Here is a 20173-nt window from a genome sequence, read left to right on the forward strand (position 1 = left end):
AAAGAAGAGAATTCTAGTTTCTACAACATGGACAATCCCCCTTCAAATGCACGTGTGCACATAAACACCCAATCTTAATTAAGGCAGATGGTTTAAAGCATGCTATCTGGTCAGGATATTATTGTTGCTTGTCGGAGTTTTCTTGGTACAAATTGGTTGCTTCGTTTGCTACAGTAATGACACTTCAAAAGTACTTCATTGGTTTTAATGTTCTGCAGGACATTTTCAGACCCTGAGAGGTGCTGTACAATTGCAATTATTCTTTCATTGCTGGCGATTGGGTAGCAGTGTTTAAAATATGAATTGTTAATGCTCCCATCCTCTTTAAATTCCATGCGCACTCATCTAGGGATAGAAGCATTTACAAGGTTCAGGTAACACGTTGTCATGTAGGGGTGTGTGTGTGTGTGTTAATATTGCTCTCTCATTTGTCAACAAGAGGGTATAATGCAACACTGGATGCTGTGCTCCTCTGCTGGAAGTTGCAATAGTGAGTTGGGCGGCCTATTACTACCATGGGTGATGCACAGTTCACTGAATAGTGATAGCTTTTGTCATTTTCAGAGCTTGCATTTCACAGTGGAGCTTCTTATATTCTTCTCTTTGGGTTCCACCCCAAAGAGGCTTCTTCTTTCCCTCTGCTTAATTTTCTTTCCTGTCTTGGAGGTTCCCAAGGAGCACTTGAAGAATTCAGAAATGGCTATTCAGCACGTTGGATGAGTACCTTTGGATGAGGGATGTCCCCTCACTCTCTCGCTCCCCTTCAACTCTTTCTGCTTCCCCCTCTCTTCCCCCCCTTGTCTTTCCCCTACTTGTCCCCTCTCTTCCCTCCCTCTCTTTCTTTCCACATCTCTCTCTCTCTCTTCCCCATTCTCCTGTCTCTCTTTCCCTCTCTCTCTCTCTCTCTCTTTCACTCACTCACGCATCAAAACACTTTGTGAATTAAATGTCTATCTTGCTGTCCCTCTAACGTGCCAGTTATTGTGCCAAAGCTGATCTCTCCAGTATCCTTAATTCCTGTTGATTTTTCACTTTGATACCTATCACCTATCTCTAAAATTGAAAACCCAGGGACTGCAGTAATTCAAGAAGACAGCTCATCACTATGTTCTTGAGAACAGTTATATAAAGATAATAATAAATACTAGCCCAGCCAGCGATGCCCATATCCCATGATTGGAACAGAAAGCTCCTGTATTCCCCTAATTGTCCCTTGAAGTCCTAAACTCTTGCCCCCTTCTCTCTTGCTCCCCCACCTCTTTCTTCCCCCACTTCTTGCCCCCTCTCTCTTGCCCTCTCTCACTATCCCATCTCTCATCCCCCCCTCCCCTCCCTCTTTCTCTCTCTTTCCCCATCTCTCTCCATCTCTCTCTCTCTCTCTCTCTGTCTGTCTCTCTCCCCCGCCACCAATCCCCCGACTCTTTCCGTCTCTCCCTCTCTCTTTCTCTTCCTCCCTTTTCCCTTCTCTCTCTCTCTCTCTCTCTCTCTCTCTCTCTCTCTCATTCTCTTCCCTTTCTCTCTCTCTTTCCCCCCTGTCTTTGCCCTTCTCTCTGTTTGCCCTTCCCATTGTCTCTTTCCCATCTCTCTCTTTTTCCCCCTGTCTCTCTCTTTGCCCTTCTCTTTCTCTTTCCCCTTCTCTCTCTTCCCCCATCTCTCTTCACTCCTTCACTGCCCCCTCTCTCTCTTCCTCACTCTTCAACCTTTTTACCCCCTCTCTTCCCCACGATATCTCCCCCCTCTCTTTCCCCCATTCCCCTGCCTCTCTTTCCCTCTCTTTCTCTTTGCACCCACTTCCTCTTTTCTCTCTCTCTCTCTTTCTTTCCCCTTCTCTCCCTCCCGTCTCTCTTCACCCCCCGTCTTTACTCCTCTCTCTCCTCACTGTCCCCTCACTCTCTTGCTCTCCTTCAACTCTTTTTGCCTCCCCCTCTCTTCCCCCCCATCTTCCCCCTACTTTTCCCCTCTCTTCCCTCCCTCTCTTTCCACATCTCTCTCTCTCCACATCTCTCTCTCTCTTTCCCCCATTCTCCCGCCTCTCTTTCCCTCTCTCTCTCCCTCTCTCTTTCTCTTCCCCCCACTTTCGCCTTCTCTCTCTCTCACGCGCATGCTCTCTTTTCCTTTCTCTCTCTCTTCACCTCCCTCTTTCCTTCACACCTCTCTCTCTCTTCCCCCTCACTTTCTCTCTCTCTCTTTCCTGCTCTCTTGTCCTTCTTCTCCCCCATTCTCCCCCTTTCTCGTCTTCTCCCCTTTTGTCTTCTTCCACTTTTGTCTTCTCCCCCTTTGTCTTCTCCTGCCCTCTCCCCCTCTCTTTTGCCCCCCCTTCCTCCTTGCCCCCCTCTTTCCCCTCTGCCCCCTCTCTCCCCATCCCCCTCTCTCCGTTTCCCCTCTCTTCCCCCTTCACTTTGCCCCCACCCTCTTTCTTTCTCTTCCCCTCATCCCCCTCTCTCTCTTCCTCCCTCTCTGTCATTCCCCACTGTCTCTTCCCCCTCTCTCTCCCTCTCCCCTTTCACTCTTCAGCCACTTAAGTCTCTCCCTCCTCTCCCCCACCTCCGACTTCTGTCTCTACCTCTCTCTCTCTGTCTCGCTGTGTGTCTATCACTCCCCCATTTGTGTCTGTCATCTGTCTCTCTGACTGTCTCTCTCTGTCTCTCTTTTATTTGGCATCCAGCTGCAATCAAAACAAGATAGAGGATTAGGCGCCAGTGAAATACGAAAAGGGTAATGGATCTGTCTGAAAGGCTATCGACAACTCCCTGATGAGCTGAAATTTGACCTATTTTAAATTCAGTTAGATTGCAATTACAGGATAGACCAATACATTTATTAGCAGAGCTGGTCTCTTTGCCAGTTTAATATGCAGTAACCATTCAGAGTAAAATGAGATGAATCAGTCTTCTGCTCGTCTGTCACTCATATTGAGGAGCTCTCTTTTGCTGACTCTCGCTCACTCGCTCTCTCTCTCACTCTCACACAGACACACACACACTTAAAAATCACCCAACACCAGGTTATAGTCCAACAGGATTATTTGGAAGCACGAGCTTTCGGAGCGCCGTCAGGTGGTTGTGAAAGTTAAGGTCACGCTCACAGAATATATCGCCAAAGGAGTCCAGTGATACGGTCGACCATCTTAGATTTAAACTTTCATCTTTTAGAATGGGATATGCTGGTTTCTGTTCTTTGATATGTAAATCCCAGCACTTCTTTTAAATTACATTCTCAAGATCGTAAGGTAATTTAAAAGTCGTTCTGGGGTTTACACATCAAAGAACAGAAACCAGCATACCCCATTACAGAAGATGAAAGTTGAAATCTAAGATTACACAACACCACGTTATAATCCAACAGGTTTAATTGGAAGCACACTAGCTTTCGGAGCGATGCTCCTTCATCAGATCACCTGGTGAAGGAGCGTCACTCCGAAAGCTAGTGTGCTTCCAATTAAACCTGTTGGATTATAACGTGGTGTTGTGTGATTTTTAACTTTGTACACCCCAGTCCAACACCGGCATCTCCAAATCGTAGTTCTAAGATTGTTCACTGACATGACACATGACACTGGACCTCTTTGGCTATAAATTCTGTGATCTCGACCTCCACAACCACCTGATGAAGGAGCGGCGCTCCGAAAGCTAGTGCTTCCAGTTAAACCTGTTGGACTGTAACTTGCTGTTGTGTGATTTTTAACTTTGTCCACCCCAGTCCAACACCGGCACCTCAAAGTCTTTTACTGCACCTTGTAATCATGCGCACAGACACTGTGTAACTTTGCTCTTCAGCATTGACGCTAACACATACTGTGAATATCAGCGGACTGTTTGTTCAAAGAAAATGTTGAAAAGTTGCGTGGAAGTTGCAAGAGGTTTTCCCTGATCGGGGAGTCTGGAACATGTGGTCAGAGTCTGAGAAGAAGGTGCATTTAGGATCAAAACTGGTGAGCAGGATAAGGTCTGAACTTAAACACTGTCTGGTCGTGCAGATACGTAGGCGTGAATAGGCATGAAACCCTTGATGACTGAGTACGATGTACTGAAGGAACAGGTACTCGCAGGGTGCTGCAGTCCTCTGTCCTTCTGCAACTAGGTCAACCCCTGTAGCAACTGATGGCTTGTCAGCCACACACTGAGGTCAAAGGTGATTTTGTTGCTCTGCAGTGCTTTGGGGTTGCTACGTTGTTATGATGTACGATGAAGGCACTGGCCATGGATGACACCCAGGGAGTACAACTGGCAGAGATGGCAATGCGGCTCACACAGTGAGTGCAGGTTCATTGTTCCTTGGAGGTGGAGTCACAGGTACACAGGGTAGTGAAGGAGGTCTATGGTGCGCTTGTCTTTATTGGCCAGTGCTTTGAAGGAAGGAGGTGTTAGCTTGTGTTGCAGTTGACAGGACATTGGTTAGGCCACCTTTGTAATATTGTGCACAATGCTGGTTGCCCATCTATAGGAAGCAAGGATGCTGTAAAACTTGAAAGGTTTCAGAAAAGAGTTACAACGATGCTGGCAGGGTCGGGGGTGTTTGAGTTATACGGAGACCTTGAATAGGCTGAGGCTGTTTTCCCTGGAGTGTCGGAGTTAGCGATTAATAAAATCATGAGAGGCATGGATCGGATGAACAGCCAAGGTTTTTTTCCCAGGGCTTAGGTTTTAAGGTTCAAGGGGACAGATGTAAAAGGATCGTAAGGGGCAACATTTTCACGCAGAGTGGTGCGTGTCTGGAATGAGCTGCCAGAGGAAGTGGTGAAGGCTGGTACAATTACAACACTTAGGGCATCTAGATGGGTATATGAATAGGAAGGGTTTAGAAGGGTATGGACCAAATGCTGGCAAATGGAATAGATTAGTTAAGGATATCTGACTGGGTTGGACTGTAGGATCTACTTCCGTGATGTAGAACTTGATGACTGTATCTCCCTACACTGTCGGATTTATCTTGAGGAGTTGTACCTTCTCTTGGACTTCAGAGCAAGTGTTTCTTGAATATTTTCCTTAATTCTGATCTGTACTTAATGTCTTTATCTGATTGTTGCACTCCTGTTCTCTGCAGACTTCCCGACTTTGTCATCATATTTTGATCCTTAATTATTTTTCTAATAGGAAAAGCGATTTGTCCTGTGAGCTTCTTCAACCATTCAGTTGGATATGACTGCCCTGCAACATGACCCATCTTGCCCAGCCCCTCGCGTACATCATTTCAAACTGGAATTCATGAAGCGTCAATTGCTGTCTGCAGAAGAGAGTTCCAAATATGTGCCACCCTTAATGTGTTGACGGGTTTCCTCATTTCAACCCTGAAAAATCTAGCGATAGTTTTTAGACTGCTTTCCATGCTGCACTCCACAACCAATAGAAGTAGTTTCTCTCTGTCCGTTCAAGATAATATCAAGTTAATCAACCACGTCACTCTTTGACCTTCAAAAATGTGAAGGCGAACAAGTCTAGTGTACTCATTCTTTTCTCAGCTCCACTGTGAAAGTCAAATCTCTGCTGAACTCCCTCCCAGTCCAGTACATCCTTCCTCAGGTATGGTGCCCGGATCTGCACACATTACTCCAGCCAAGGATTTGTCCAGCTAAAGTATGACTTATGCTCTCTTCTATTCTGGACCTTTTGACGTTAAAGGTGAGCATTGCATTCGCGTTTCCTGGACCCATGAGCTGTTTACTGGACGCGCCCCATCCTCTGTGCAGCTTGACAGTTTCTCGCTTTTCGAGACCAAAGGGTTCGGGTACATAAGTCTTTGAATTTTGCCTCACGTATCAACAGAGTGGTTAAAAAGGCATTTAGTATGGTTGCCTTCATTGCTGAGTCCTTTGAATAGAGGAATTGATAAGTCATGTTGGAGGTTGTACAAGACACTGGTGAGGTCTCTTTTGAAATACTGTGACTCATTCTGGTCACTCAGATACAGGAACACTATGAAGCAAGTGAGGGTTACCAGGATGTTGCTGGCAATGGAGGGTCTGAGTTACAAAGAAAAGTTGGATAGGCTGGGACTTTTTTCACTGGATAAAAAAGTAAAAACAATGACTGAAGATGCTGGAAACCAGAGTCTAGATTAGAGTGGTGCTGGAAAAGCACAGCGGGTCAGGCAGCATCCGAGGAGCAGGAAAATCGACTTTTGAGGCAAAAGCCCTTCATCAGGAATAAAGGCAGAGTGCCTGCAGGGTGGAGAGACAAATGAGAGGAGGGTGGGGGTGGGGAGAAAGTAGCATAGAGTACAATAGGTGAATGGGGGTGGGGGTGGAGGTAATAGGTCAGGGAGGAAGCAAAGAGTACGATGGGTGAATGGGGTGGGGGTGAAGGTGACAGGTCGAGGGCGGGGGGAGGTTGGATTGGATAGGTGGAAAGGAAGATAGGCAAGTAGGACATATCATGGCAACAGTGCTGCGCTGGAAGTTTGGAACTGGGGTGAGGCGGGGGAAGGGGAAATGTGGAAACTGGTAAAGACCACATTGATGCCCTGGGGTTGAAGTGTTCCGAGGCGTAAGATGAGGCGTTCTTCCTCCAGGCGTCGGGTGGTGAGGCAGCGGCGGTGAAGGAGGCCCAGGACCTCCATGTCCTCGGCAGAGTGGGAGGGGGAGTTGAAATGTTGGGCCACGGGGCGGTGTGGTTGATTGGTGCGGGTGTCCCGGAGATGTTCCCTAAAGCGCTCTGCGAGGAGGCGTCCAGTCTCCTCAATGTAGAGGAGACCCCATCGGGAGCAACGGATACAATAAATGAGATTAGTGGAAGTGCAGGTAAAACTTTGATGGATGTGGAAGGCTCCTTGAGGGCTTTGGATGGAGGTGAGGGAGGAGGTGTGGGCGCAGGTTTTGCAATTCCTGCGGTGGCAGGGGAAGGTGCCAGGACGGGAGGGTGGGTTGTAGGGGGGCGTGGACCTGACCAGGTAGTCACGGAGGGAACGGTTTTTGCAGAAGGCGGAAAGGGGTGGGGAGGGAAATATATCCCTGGTGGTGGGGTCCGTTTGGAGGTGACGGAAATATCGTCGGATGATTTGGTTTATGCGAAGGTTGGTAGGGTGGAAGGTGAGCACCAGGGAGGTTCGGTCCTTGTTACGGTTGGAGGGGTGGGGTATGAGGGCGGAGGTGCGGGATGTGGACGAGATGCGTTGGAGGGCATCGTTAACCACGTGGGAAGGGAAAGTGCGGTCTCTAAAGAAGGAGGCCATCTGGTGTGTTCTGTGGTGGAACTGGTCCTCCTGGGAGCAGATACGGTGGAGGCGGAGGAATTGGGAATGCGGGATGGCATTTTTGCCGGAGTTAGGGTGGGAAGAGGTGTAATCCAGGAAGCTGTGATTTTCCTGCTCCTCGGATGCTGCCTGAACTGCTGTGCTTTTCCAGCACCACTCTAATCTAGAATCTGGTTTCCAGCATCTGCAGTCCTTGTTTTTACCGAAGTACCTGATAGGAATGCTTTGCAAGGAGAGAGGCCAAGTGCAGGCTGGCAGGCCGAGTTTGGTTTGGGATTATGGTTAGCATGGACTGGTTGGACCGAAGGGTCTGTTTGTGTGCTGACTTCTCCGATCCTATGACTGCAACTCAGAGTGGTGGCTGCTGGAGAAAGCTGGAAAGGGCATGTCACCGTGGTGAGGATTGCAGGAGCCCAGAATCAAGAGGTTTCAAGGTCACTGCAGCCCGGCAATCCCACCCACCCCTGTCCTGCACTGGTAAGATTCCAGGCTGCAGGAAAATCCATGTCCTCCCACTGCAGGCAGAACTGTGCCAGCTTGTGAGGACACCTTGGCAATAGCAGTGTCATTCTGAGTCAGCTGTCTCCTGCAGGGAAAAAGCTGGCTGCGCAGGTTGTGCTGACTGCATTTCGGAGCTCTCTCTCCGTCTACGATTGTGATGAGGATGGGGACCAACAGGCGTCCGACTTATTTTAGGTGGCAGCTGCCGGTGACAGCCTCTCTCTTCTCCAGTCTTTGTTCGGGCACATCTGACACTCTGCCAGCTTTGTTTCCCTCTCCTGTACGCTGCGTGGTGCCACAAAAGGATAAGACATATGTTTTCCTTTTCACATTACTGTGAATGTGTTGGATTGACCACCAAACAGCAATTATTTATTCAGCACCTTTTAACAATCCAGGCAACTGTGCAGAGCAAAGTATAACACTGAGCCAAAAAGCTTAGATTAGATTCCCAATAGTGTGGAAGCCAGCCCTTCAGCCCAACAAGTCCGCACCCACCCTCCGAAGAGTAACCCACCAGACCCATTCCCCTACCCTAGATCCCCCCCCCGACTAACGCACCTAACACTTTCAGCAATTTAGCATGGCCAATTCATCCTAAGCTGCAGATTTTTGGAGGAAACCGGAGCACACCCACGCAGACACGGGGTGAATGTGCAAACTCCACACAGACAGTTGCCTGAGGCGGGAATTGAACCCGGGTCCCTGCCGTTGTGAGGCAGCAGTGCTAACCACTGAGCCACCGTGCCGCCCAAGGAGCTATCTGGCCATTGATCAGGGGAGGCGATGGTGTGATGGTATTACCATTGGAATATTAATCCAGAGATCCAGGTAATGTCCTTGGGGCCCAGGGTTGAATTGGTGGTGGAATTTGAATTCAGGAATAACTTTGATGAATTCATTTTCTGATAATGACCATGAATCCATTGTTGATTGTCAGGAAAACCCATCTGGTTCACTGATGTCCTTCAGGGAAGGCCGACATGTGACTCCAGACCCACAGGAATGGGGTTGACTCCTAAATTGCTTTCTGGGCAATCAGGGATGTGTGTTAAATGCTGGCCTACCCAAAAATGCCCTCATCCTGTGAATGAATGAAGAAAAAATATGACCCAATATAGGTCTGTCTGAAAGGAGGAAAGTGAGGTGGGGACGCATGTCCCAGCGCTTAGGGTTTTGACAACAGAAGACATGGCCACCAGTGAGCGATTATTACAGAGGAACGCTTCAGGAAACTGGAATGAGAAGTGTACAATATCTCTGAGTGTGGTGGGGATGACTGAGCACAGGGGTGAGCGGCGAATGGGACTCTCTGTACATTAGGGTGCGAGCAGCCGAGATCTGAATGAGTTTATGGCCTGGATTTTCCAACAGCTGGATGGGTCGCTTCTGCCGCATCGGTGGGATGTGCACGTGGAAATCGTGCAGAATCCCCGGTGTAGCAGGCTGCGATGGGATTGCCTGGGGAAATTGAATATTGCTACCTGGCAATCCCCGCGCACCTGGAACCTTCCAAAGGTCTCCACTTAAATCGGTGAACTTGAAGGCCCCCACTGCAGTTCGTAAATAGTTATTCAGGAAATGTTAGACTATTAAATACCCAGGATAACTGCTGAGTAACGATTAGACCGACACCCCAGCTTAGATCGCACAGTGACCAAACGCCAACCCGAGCCTCTTAACACCTTCCTCAGGTGCAACACTCTGCCTCTTCATCCCCTTCCCTCCCCTTTTACCCACCGTGAGAACCTGAAACCTTTCACTACACAGCAGCCTGTTCATACACAGGCTCACACCATCTTACCTATGCTGGGGACCTCACAACAGACTGAGGTGGGGGAGATTTCTGAAGTAGACTCACGTTAGCCTCGAAATGTTAACTCTGTTTCGCTCGCCGCGGCTTCGACCAGACCAGAGTACCTCCATCATGTCCTGCTTGGATTTCAGATTTCCAGCATCTGCAGGAGTTTGCTTTTTATTCATGGCAGAAGTGTTCCAGAGAGGCAAGTCAGCGGTACCAGCCGTGCCAAATGAGCATGGGGACTTGGTCCACCTCCCCTGCCTTTTCTCCTTCCTCCTGAATGCCTCAGTTGAACCTGCCTCCAGCACACTTCAAGGAAATGTGTCCAGACCCAACCACTTGGTGTGTGGAAAAAGGTCTCCGTCATCTCCTATCTGCTTCTTTTCCCAAGTCACTTGAAATCTGTCTCTTTCATTCTTGATCCGGTTGTTGCATTTTGTGGTTCCCTCGGTCGGGGAATCGGATTGTCAGGAGTTGAGAGAAATGAGGTGCCTCTCTCAGACTCCTTCAGCTGGGAGAGAAAGTTAGGAGGTCAACTCGAGAAAGAATTATGTTCAGGCTCAGGTCACGGGGGGACCCTGAGAGTCTTCACTTGATGGACCAAGGAAAGAAGGCAGCAAAGCAGTCTTCTGTGATGCACTCGGCTTTTAATGTGAGCAACGTGACTTTGTAAAAGAGATTGTGTGTGTCTCTCCCTCCGTACGTGCAGTATGTCCCTTTTGTCAACCTTGATAAGATCACCCCCACAGCCTCCAATGCTCCAGGGCAAAGAGTTTCGGCTTACCCAGCCTCTCCTCATAGCTCAAACCGCCCCCCAGTCCTGACAACATTCTTGTACATCTTTGATGCACCCTTGATGGTTTAACAATATCCTTCCTGTAGCAGGGTGACCAGAATTGTCCGCCGTATTCGCAAAGCAGCCTCCCCAAGTTTTGTACATGACATCCCAGCTCCGACACGCCTCGGGTGGACTCCCACGAGGAGGCACACCAACCATGTGTTAAGTTTGCACCTAGTTTCCCAAGTTGCAAGGAGACTGCCCCTGTACTGCAACGTAACAAGTGGCATTTTTCTCAGCTCCTGGAAGTTTCCTACCTGCAGCTGTCTGGCGTGCGGGTCCTCTGATGGGTGAGTGACTTCTTTATTTGTCTCCTCAGAGGGCAAGGTGGAGGTGACGAAAGACAATGTGAAGCTGTGCACAATGACACCAGGGAGAGTGTTCGGGGAGCTGGCCATCCTGTACAACTGCACCAGGACAGCTACAGTCAAAGGTAGGTCGGAGGCATGGGGAGGGTTGGTGTACATCGAATATTAATGTTATTTGACACCAAGATGATTAGGGGTGTCGAGCACCAGAGTTGAGTGGCAATGGTGCAGGGTACTCTCAGAAAGAGAAAATGGAGTGCAGCTTGCTGAAGCATTTAGTGAGTCGGCCAAGTTTACCGTTTCAAGTCGAAGTGTAGACAAATTCAGCACACCAATGCTGCCAGCAAGTGACTGACTTTCTGGGCTGGTTTATCACGTTGGAATTTAGCAGTTGCAAGAAATCTCATTGACTACCTTAGAATTTAAATATTCAGTCATGTTCTGAGAACCCCCAAGTCAATCATTTCCCACGACACCCAGATCATGATCTCAAATAGTGGTTCATAACTTAACCAAAGCTGCTTTCTGTTAAAGGATGATGCTTCTGAAGTATTTCGTTTTTGGTTTCTGCCTGTGAATGCTGGGAGGAATTTTTTTTAAAAAATCCTTTTCAGAGGATTTAGGTGTCTTGGTCACAAACCAGCATTTGCTACCCAGCTCTAATTATACTTAAATTGTATGTTTATACTTTATACTATATGTTTAAACTATACATTTAAGCTTGTTCAGGCAGGTAAATATAGATAGATAGATTAGATTAGATTACTTACAGTGTTGAAACAGGCCCTTCGGCCCAACAAGTCCACACCGACCCGCCGAAGCGCAACCCACCCATACCCCTACATTTACCCCTTACCTAACACTACGGGCAATTTAGCATGGCCAATTCACCTGACCCGCACATCTTTGGACTGTGGGAGGAAACCGGAGCACCCGGAGCAAACCCACGCAGACACGGGGAGAACGTGCAAACTCCACACAGACAGTCGCCTGAGTCGGGAATTGAACCCGGGTCTCAGGCGCTGTGAGGCAGCAGTGCTAACCACTGTGCCACCCACTAATATCAGCCATAGGGTCATGGGTCTTCGGTCACAAGCAGGCCAAGCCAGTCGATTTAATTCCTGTAGGGACACGGAGCTGAATGTGGGCATCACGCAGTGACAGCTCAATGGGAGATGAGGTTGTTGTGGAGAGACGTTCCAAGGAATCGAATTGGGAGCCAATTAGCTCAGTTGTCTGGATGGTTGGTTTGCAATGCAGAATGACGCCAACAGTGTGGGTTTGATTTCCCCGACCAGCTGAGGTTTTTCACGAAGGGCTCTCCTCTCGCCCACTGTGTGGTGACCCTCCAGGTTAAACCACCACTCTGTAATGAGAGAGCAGCCCTCTGGCCTGGTCATCTTTCTTCCCTCATCAATTCCTGACAGTGGTGATTGCAGGAGCCCCACAGTTGACTGGTCCCTTCCTGCTGATAGAGCAAAAATGACTAACAATTTGTGCGGCGCATTAAGAAAAAGGGCAATTTTGTGTTGTTCCTCTAAGCCAGATCACTGCTTCAAGAGCCACTCATCAGAGGGAATTAAAGCAATGAAAGACACTCTTCACTGGTTTCTATTTTTCATACTGAATGTGAAATCTTTGTTAACCCAATTATCCCTCTTTGTGTGTGCCAAGTAACTGAATTTGCCTTTTGCCCTGGCCTTAATAATGCTGATTATTTTTTCTAAGCTGGTGTGACTTTATCTGAGATTCGACTTGCGTAATGGTCTCTCCAGAAATAGATATTATGGGTTTCCATGGAAACGATTCTTTCATTGAGCTGATGGTTGTTAAATGTTTGGACTGGTCAAGTATCTGCAAGTTAGAATCCAGTGCATGTCGTGGACTTGTCTCTCAGGAAGATGTACAGGGTTAAGCCACAAGTGACGTACCGCCGAACAAAGGCTTTGGAAAATCCCACTGACCTTTGCGGCGTTTGTGGCACTTCTGTTGCCAACGGACAGCAAAACTGCTGCACGCTCACCAACAAGGCCAGAAATTCCAACAGGAAAATCCAGCATCCTGGCACTGAACAGCCGTTTCCAACCTTTGTCTGAATATGCACAGCAGGGTGACAGCTGGAGACAGTGAGAACTCAGTGAACAAGAGTTAGGTCTGGACTTAAGCCATGAGGGCTGTGACATTTCCCCTTTCAGGACCCCTGTCTCAGAGGAATTGTTAATATAAGGATATTTAATCATATGGACATTTTTAAAAGGTTACGCACGCCCTTAAGCCCTGTTGGATTGATTTCTTTGTCAGCTGGAGGATTGAGAGGATATCCCTGCTCCAAAACTGAAAATTAAAGCCCTATTAAAAACAGCAAGCTCTTGAAGTGAGAGTCCTGTTGTCAACGCTCATTCTCATTGGAACTGGACCCTCATTAAGTGCCGTTCAGATGCTGAGATTCCTTTAATAAATGAGCTCAACCCCCAGATAGTCCCTGTTTCAATCTTGGATCCAACCAGCAGCTTAATGCCTATGTCCTGATGAGGCTGTGCAGTCAGATGCTGGCGTGTGACGGGACAGAGAGAATTGTTTTCTGTCCAGGTAATTTGTCCAAGGTGACGTAATGTTACCGCACAGAAGGAGGCCATTCAGCCTGTCACATTTGTACTGACCCTCCGAAGGAGTGATTTACTCCCCTGCTTTTCCCTTAAATCCCTGTGTATTCTTTTCCTTTTCACATCAATGTCTAACTCCCTCTTGAAAGTCTCAGTTGAACCTATTTGAACCACACTCTCATGCAGCACGCAGCAGATCCTAGCTACTTGGTGGGTGAAAATGTTTTTCTATGTCACCATTGCTTCTTTAATCGCTCACCTTTAATCAGTCCCCTCTGCGTCTCAATCCTTCTGCCAGAGGGAACAGTTGATCTCTCTACTCTGCTTGGACTTTTAGATTAGATTCCCTACAGTGTGGAAACAGGCCCTTCAGCCCAACACGTTCACACCGACCCTCCAAAGAGCAACCCACCCAGACCCATTCCCCTATATTCACCCCTGACTAATGGGCAATTGAGCTTGGCCAATTCACCTAACCTGCACATCTTTGTGATTGTGGGAGGAAATCAGGGCACCCGGAGGAAACCCAGGCAGACACAGGGGAGAATGTGCAAACTCCACACAGACAGTTGCCTGAGGCAGGATTTGAACCCGGGTCCCTGGCGCTGTGAGGCAACAGTGCTAACCACTGAGTCACCGTGCCGCCCTGACTTTTAGTGACTTTCAAGTCCTCAGGAGTTTGTACAGGACGTTGGTGGGGTCTCTTCTGGAGCACTATGTCCGATTCTGGTTGCCCAGTTATAGGGAGAATATTATCAAACTGGAGAGGGTTCAGAGGAGATTTATCGGGATGTTGCCCAATGTGGAAGGCTGGGACCTTTTTCACTGGAGCATAGGAGATTGAGAGGTGGCCTGATAAAACTTTATAAAATAATAGGAGGTATAGATTGAGTTGAAGGTAGTTGTCTTTTCCCCAAGAAGGGGAGTTTCAAGGGCATTGTTCTCAGTGAATGTTTCTCCTCTGTGTTTGCCATGGAGAAAGACATGAAGACTTGGGAAACTTTGTGGTAACATCCTGGGGACAGTCCATATCACAGGAGAAGAGATATTGGATGTATTAGAATGTATGAAGGTGGATAAATCTCCTGGTCCTGACCAGATAGATTCAAGAACACTGCAAGAGGGTAGAGAAGAAATTGCGGGGACCCTGGCTGAGATTTTTACAGCCACAGTGAGGTCCCAGAAAACTGGAAGGTAATTAATGTTGTGCCATTATTCAAGGAGGGCTGCAAAGAAAAGCCTGGGAACTATAGACCAGTAAGTTTAACGTCTCTGGTGAGTAAATTACTTGAGAGGATTCTGAGGGATAAGATATACAAGTATTTGGAAAGACAGGGTTTGATGAGGAGTCGTCAGCACAGCTTTGTGAGTGGCAGATCATGCCTCATCAATTTGTTAGCATCCTCTGAGGAAGTGACCTGGAAGGTTGACCAGGGTAAAGCAGTGGATGTCATCTCTCTGGATTTCAGGGAGGCCTTTGATAAGGTTCTACATCATAGGCTGCTCTGGAAGGTTAGATCGCATGGAATCCAGGGCAAGCTGGAAAATTGGAAACGCAGTTGGCTTGATGGGAGGAAACCGAGGGTAAAAATGGAAAGATGTTTGTAGGACAGGAGGCCTGTGATGAGTGCAGTGCCTCGGGTTGGAGCTGGGGAAGTGGGCTGATAAATGGCAAACGGAATTTAATATGGATAAGTATGAGGTCTTGCATTTGGAAAGTCAAATCAAGGTAGGAGTTTCATGGTGAACGGCAGGGCCTTAAGGAGTGTAGTGGAACAGAGGGATCTTGGAGTTCAGATCGACAGTTCTCCGAAAGTGGAGCCACAGGTAGACAGGGCAGTGAAGGCAACTTTTGGCGCACTGGCCTTCATCAGTCAGGGCATTGAGTATAGAAGTTGGGAAGTTAGGCTGCAGTTATACAGGATGTTGGTGAGGCCATACTTTGGGGATTGTGTTGAGTGCTGGTCACCGTGTTGTAGGAAGGATGTTATTAAACTGGAAAGAGTGCAGAAGAAATTTACAAGGATGTTGCCAGGACTCAAGGGTCTGAGTTACAGAGGGAGGCTGGACAAGCTAGGACTTTTTCTTTAGAGCAAAGAAGACCGAGGGGGGACCTTATGGAGGTGTATAAGATCATGAGAGGCCTGGATAAGGTGAATGCACTCAGAGTTGGGGAATCAAGAATTAGAGAACATCAGCTTAAGGTTAGAGGGGAGTGAATAAAGGAGAGCCTGAGGGTCAACTTTTTGACACAGAGGGTGGTACAAAATGGAAAGCGGAAGAGGTTGAGGCAGGGCCATTACCAACATTTAAAAGGCATTTGGACAAATACAAGGATAGGAAAGGTTTAACAGGTTATGGGCCAACTGCAGGGAAATGGGGTTAGGGTGGACTGACCTGTTGGTCAGCATGGATCAGTTTGGGCCAAAGGGCCTGTCTCCATGCTGGAGGACTTGATGACTCTGATATCTAAGAGGCACATTTTGAAGGTGAGAGGAGAGATAGATTTCAAAAAGATGTAACGGGCACATTTTTTACACAGGGGAGGAGTGAACCTCCTGAGGCGGTTGTGGATGTGGGTACAATTACGATTGGATGGATCCATAAATAGGAGAGGTTTGGAGGGATGTGGGCCAGGAGCAGGCAGGTGGGACTGTTTGGCATGGACTGGTTGGCCCGAAGGGTCTGTTTCCATGTTGTATGACTCTCTGACTAACGTAGTCCCGAGTTCATCAGCCTGCCTATGCAACTGAGGTTTTTCAGCCCTTGGAACCATTGGCAAGAATCCTTTCTCCACCCTCACCAATGCCTTCACAGTCTTCCTGAATTAGGGTGGACACATCACTCCAGTCAAGACCAGAACAGTGTTTTATGCAAGTTTATCAGAACTTTCCTTGCTCTCAGACGACACAGAGTCAGAGTCATAGAGATGTACAGCAGGGAAACAGACCCTTTGTCCAACCCGTCCATGCGACCCAGATATCCCAACCCAATCTAGTCCCACCTGCCAGCATCCAGCCCATATCCCTCCAAACCCTTCCTATTCATATACCCATCCAAATGCCTCTTAGATGTTGCAATTGTAGCAGCCTCCACCACTTCCTCTGGCAGCTCATTCCATCGCTGGACTATTAATCTAGCAATACAGCTAATGTTTGGAGGACTTGGGATGGTGGATTGTGAATTCAATAAAAATCTGGAACTTAGAGTCTAACAATGACTGTGAATCCATTGTTGATTGTCAGAAAAACCTATCTGGTTCAGCCACATCCTTCAGGGAAGGACACTACCATCCTTACCTGGTCTGGCCTACATGTGGTTGACTCTAAGCTTCCCTCTGAGAAATAAATACTGGTCCAAACACATCCTATGAGTGAATTAAAAATAAGATATGAACTGCGCTCTCAACTTTGCTTTCAATGATTTGAAATAAAACTGTTGATGCAAAAGGAGATGATCGACAGTGTAGTCATCTGTAGTCCTGACTGTCGTTTGGCAGATTCTTATTGTCCTCTGTGATTCAATTGCAGATCAGGTCAATAGGCAAGAGCATTGAAATGGACAATGTATATGTGGTGTAGGGATAATTTGTTTCCGAGCCAAGGAGGATGAAGGACTCGCCCAGCTAAAACTGGCTGATGTTATTACCTGGCTCGTTGTTTGGGTCAGTCGCGCTGGACATTGCTCAAGTCACATGCTTGACTTCGCAATCACTAAACTGCTGGTTAAGATACCAACTTGACAGCCCGGTGCCTGCTTCTGAATAACATTTTTCACCTCAAGATTTTTGGTGCTTATGATTTGGGTGTGCAGTACTCCAGTTCAAAATATTGTCGACAGAAACACAACTTGGAGATTTTGTGAACTGTGGGAAAGATAGTGATGGACTGCAAAAAAACCTGAGATTCGTGCTTGGGCAATCGTGTGCAGATGAAAGTTAATGCAGAGAAATGTGAAGTGATGCATTTTGGGAACCTCATGAGAGGAAAGCAACCTCAAATAAAGTAAACAAATCTAAAGGAGAAGATCAAAGAGCATATTTTCACAAATCGTTGAAGGGAGCAAATAGATGAGAAAGTGTTTTAAAAATGCATCTGTGATATACTGCAATGTAATTAGATGAATGAAGTGCAGTGCTGGGCACCACATTTTGGATAGGATGCAAAGACATGAGAGAGGGTGTACAAACAAATGAGGGACTTCAGTTCTGTGATCAGCTCAGAGAAGCCGGGGGGTGCTTTTTTGCTCAGGGAGGATTGAGAGGAGATTCAGCCAAGGGCTTCAAAATCATGAGGGTTCGGAACAGAGTAGATGGGGAAAAGCAATTGCAACTGGCGGAGGGAACGCGGACGTGAAGGCACACGTTCAAGGTGATTGTCAAAAAAAGCAAAAGATATTTCGAGGGATTTGTCGAATGGAATGTTTCAGCCCTGCCTTAGACTGTGATGTATGAAGGCCAGGGGCAACACAGACCTCTGTGGACAGACTTGATCAGATTCCAAGGCAAACTGATTTATATTCCTGTTGCTCCTGTGGACTTGGCTGCTTTATCCATATAATCAGGCGAGGTGGACCAAATGACCTGATTTCGTGAATGGTAAGTTTTATTAGTTATTTATAGTTACGGAACCAAATAAATCCATTTCAGGTCAATGGAATGAAGGTGCTTCAATTAAGTGGCAGAATAGGGCTGAATGGCCACATCCTTTTCTGTGACGTTGTCTGTATCTTAACTGGCAGATTAAACTTGAATAAAAATACATGAATCTGCTGACATTTATTTGAAGTCTGAAAAAGTGCAGATATTTAGAACTCCTCCTTTAAGGCAAAACATCTAGTTGCAGATCGTGTACAATTTAATAATGGAGAGACTGAAAGGTAGAACCATCTAATGGGTGCTGACAGGAAAGAATGGGTCAGTCTTCAGCTGAAGGTGAGGAGTTGTCTCGGGGCTTCATCAATAACTCATCCTGAACTAGTTTCATGTGAGTCTGTCTCAGTTGTGAGTCTGAGCAGAATTTACACACGATCTGATTTTATTTACCGTTTGAAGGTGAAGAGCATTGAAAATTCATGCATTCTATCACTCCTTTAATCTTGAGGTTAGCCTGCAGCTCTTGATCGTCTGGGACAAAAGCAGCCAGATCCAGAGGAACAACCCGAAATACAAATTAGTTTGATTTGGACTCGGATTGTGTCTCTCCACAAGGTTTGTGCTGGCCCTGCCCTGACCTATCGCAAACATTGATGGCTTGCATTACCATCGTGATAGTACTTGCTTTGCTGCACCTTCTGCGGAGCAAGGGGATCAGTGTGCCAAGCTTTTGAGGGAAACTTTGAGAAAGAAGTCCAAAGTTTTCCTAAGTCACGTCTCCATGTCAGGAAGGGGTCGGAAATACAGCTCTCCATTTTCCAGGTCCACTTTCATATTTGACCTATTGGATAGGAGCAAGACGATGAGCTATCCGTGTGCCTGGCCAAATCTAATTTTTCTCCTCCACCAGCGCCATCCTTCAATCCAATTCTGAAGGTATTTACATGTTTTCTTTGACCACTTTCCTCACTATTTCTGATCAGCTTCAGTGTGGCTTGCCTCTGACCACATGTGACGATGCTGTCACTTTAAGAGGCTATTTTTTTTTTGAAGAGAGGTTGTAAGGCAGAGGTGCTGAGCTGTCTCTAAGAAAGTAAACAATTTGTGAGCCCTTGGGTTTTTTCCCCCCCAAGTTGGAACAATGGAGCAGTCTGGGTGTGGCCAGCTCTCACAAACCAATCTTTCTACTTTTGAGTTTGTTTTTTTAGGTTTAGTTTTGAGCAGAAGCCTTAGGAGTCTGAAAGCAGCTGGAAGCTTGAGTAAATTTCTCCCAGCTGCTACCTTTCTCTAAATTTTCTCTTGATGTTTCTTTTTCCTCCTGGAATGGAGAACTGCATTTGAGAATTAATGACTGAATTTGCCTTTTAGCCAAAGAGTGTGTTTATGGGATGTTACTACATTGGAACAGTTAATTAGTAATAGATACTAGATCTATTATTCGGTTAAGTTTTCCACTTGTTAAGTTATTCTAAATTCCTCTTCCTTTTGTTTATGTTTTAACTGAAATGTTTAAATGAATTGTGTTCTGTTACATTTTGAATCGTTTGACCAGTTGCAATGCATTGGAAGCATGATATTTCATATCTAACTTAAAATAAGAAAATGTTAGGGTCTCGGATACCTTTAAAATATATTGAGGGGGTTTGGTCTGGTCCATAACACGTGCCTCAGCTCATTTGCTGTTGAAGCCCTTATCTATTTCTTTGTGATCATTTGACCAATGCATTTCTGAAAGTCTTTCATTCTCCATCAACTTAAGGTAGTCCATAACAATGACAGGCCAATTAGCCTAACCTCAATCATTGGTAAGACTTTAGAGTTGATGGTGAAGGATGAGATTTCTGAATACTTGGAAGTGTGAGGTAAAATAGGGTAAAGTCAACATGGTTTCATCAAGGGGAGGTGATGCCTGACAAATCTGCTGGAATTCTTTGACAAAGTATCGAGCATCTTTCTGGATTAGTGGTGCTGGAAGAGCCCAGCAATTCAGGCAGCATCCAAGGAGCAGCAAAAGCCCTTCATCAGGAATAAAGGCCGAGAGCCTGAAGCGTGGAGAGATAAGCTAGAGGAGGGTGGGGGTGGGGAGAAAGTAACATAGAGTCAGGGCAGAGGAAATGAGCTGGGAGTTGTGGTGGGAGAGGGACTCCCTGAGATTCTTGTCGAGAGAGGAGGAAAACATCTTCAAGGCAGGCATCCTTGTAAGAGGATTCGCAGTAGGGTTAAAATCAACGAGGTACAAACAATGACTGCAGATGCTGGAAACCAGATTCTGGATTGGAGACCCAATGGACGTTATCTACCGGGATTTCAAGAAGGCCTTTGACAAGGTGCCGCACAAGA

General features: G+C 46.9%; 1 protein-coding gene across 1 annotated transcript in view; it reads left to right on the forward strand.

The window, feature by feature from the left end:
- The window catches only part of LOC132837064 (cGMP-dependent protein kinase 1-like), an 89775-nt gene that overhangs the window by 14243 nt on the left and 55359 nt on the right, over window positions 1-20173 (forward strand). Inside the window, exon 3 of the mRNA XM_060856747.1 lies at window positions 10648-10761. Within this exon, the coding sequence (XP_060712730.1) occupies window positions 10648-10761 (114 nt within the window). The remainder of the gene's footprint in view (window positions 1-10647; window positions 10762-20173) is intronic.

This window comes from Hemiscyllium ocellatum, chromosome 48, assembly GCF_020745735.1.
Source record: "Hemiscyllium ocellatum isolate sHemOce1 chromosome 48, sHemOce1.pat.X.cur, whole genome shotgun sequence".
In the NCBI taxonomy this organism is placed as follows: Eukaryota; Metazoa; Chordata; class Chondrichthyes; order Orectolobiformes; family Hemiscylliidae; genus Hemiscyllium; species Hemiscyllium ocellatum.